The sequence below is a fragment of the Prosopis cineraria genome, unplaced genomic scaffold, assembly GCF_029017545.1.
Source record: "Prosopis cineraria cultivar Desert tree isolate PC_DT_omini unplaced genomic scaffold, ASM2901754v1 PC1, whole genome shotgun sequence".
Taxonomy (NCBI): domain Eukaryota; kingdom Viridiplantae; phylum Streptophyta; class Magnoliopsida; order Fabales; family Fabaceae; genus Prosopis; species Prosopis cineraria.
In genome coordinates, this window is record NW_026555332.1 from 57071200 (window position 1) to 57072811 (window position 1612).

At 39.3% G+C, this 1612-nt stretch overlaps 1 protein-coding gene across 1 annotated transcript; it reads right to left on the reverse strand.

Moving 5' to 3' along the window:
* Positions 1 to 255: 255 nt before the first annotated feature.
* On the reverse strand, positions 256 to 833 carry LOC129304204 (uncharacterized). The gene has a single exon (XM_054943896.1). The coding sequence runs from the start codon at positions 757 to 759 to the stop codon at positions 484 to 486; it is 276 nt and encodes a 91-aa protein (XP_054799871.1). The 5' UTR covers positions 760 to 833; the 3' UTR covers positions 256 to 483.
* Between the last annotated feature and the right edge of the window lie 779 nt (positions 834 to 1612).

The following is a 1612-nucleotide window of genomic DNA, read 5'->3' on the forward strand; positions in this document are numbered from 1 at the left end:
AACTGTTTAAATTAAATTTATATTTTTATAAATTATTAAATCTAAATTTTTAAATTCAATTTAACGGTCTAAATTTGCACTGGTTTCTTTTTGCAGAGGAGAAAATACAACTCTTAATAAAAAGTATGGGATATTGTTCTTCAGAAAAAAGTCGTATAAATATTGAAGTCTGGATGTTCTGATTTATTGTTATTATTGTTGTTATTATTATTATTATTTTAGAAAATAAGAAGAGAGAACAGGAAGAGAACACAAAAAAGCAAAACACCCACATATATACACACACAATACACCACATTTTTATTCTAAGTGCCACTTTTCCATCAAGTTCTACGTACAATAACATTGTAGGCCTAGATTTATCGCCATTAATTGATCAACTACAGATATAATCAACACTTAAATCAGAATAGAGAGCACGAACGAAGAACAGACTTGAATAATTAATGGTCTAACAGAAGGATATCCTATACCAGTAGAAAGCTACTCGACCGGAGCTTGCAAGCAACGAACTTCAGACTCAGTGACTTTCTTCTTGTAATGTGCAATGAAATCTGCAGCTTTCTTGTCAATGCCCGGCTCAGCTGCCCCCCACTGACCTCTGTCCTCGTCACTCCGCCACACCTTTGTCCACCCCATCGACGTCCCTTCACCGCTATGCTCGGAGTAATCTTCTCTCCTGCTGGACCTGAAAATGTTGAAGACCGACGCGAACGAGGATGACGACGACGACTTCCTCTGCCTGTTGTTTCCCGCCATGATGTTTCTTGTCGTCCTGAGTGGTGGTGGGTGAGGGATCGAAGAGTGGTTAACAAACACTCGGGAATTGAAGCGTCTTGGCTTCGATGGTTGGAATTTGCGGATCCTGAGGCTGAATATTTATAGCCAGAAGCTGCTGGGTCATGCTTAGGGGAAGCGGCCACAGCAGAATCAGATTCATCATTCAAGTGATTTGGTTTGACCAATATTCATGGACCGAACAAGTTGAACAGCTACGGTGGAAAAGACCACATGGACAAGGACAAGGACAAGAACAAGAACAAGCTACTTTAGCTATACTCCATTGGTTTTCGAGTAACCTCGGAGTTGGTAGAGGGTTCTGTTGCAATAGGCTTTACTTTTTTGCGCCTCCTTTTCCCTGTCCTTTTCCTCTTTGTGACTACATTTAACTGCACCTTCTTCACAGCTCTTTGATCTGAGTAAATATTCCACTAGCTACACACAGATATGTTGTGATTTGCTTTCTTTCGCCAACCGGGGCAATCATTCTTCTCCTTCCCTCTCCTTTCTCTCATTTGCCAATACTGTTGAATTAAATTCTCACCTTTTTCACCAAAGCACCTCCCCTTTTTCACGTTCACACTGCCATTAATTCCGTAACACGACAAATTCTAGAACTCTCAGCAAGTACCTGCTTGGATACTTTAAAACGGAAAAAGCAAAAATACCTAAAAAATAATCAATCGGGGACACCTAATATCATAAAGTGAGAAAAATGACATATATAGTCATAATGTTATGTGAATGGATGCAAAATTAATCAAACTGTTAACTTTGCCCTAACACCGTTAGGTTTAACCATTAAATGTTTACTATGCATGTCATGTGTCAG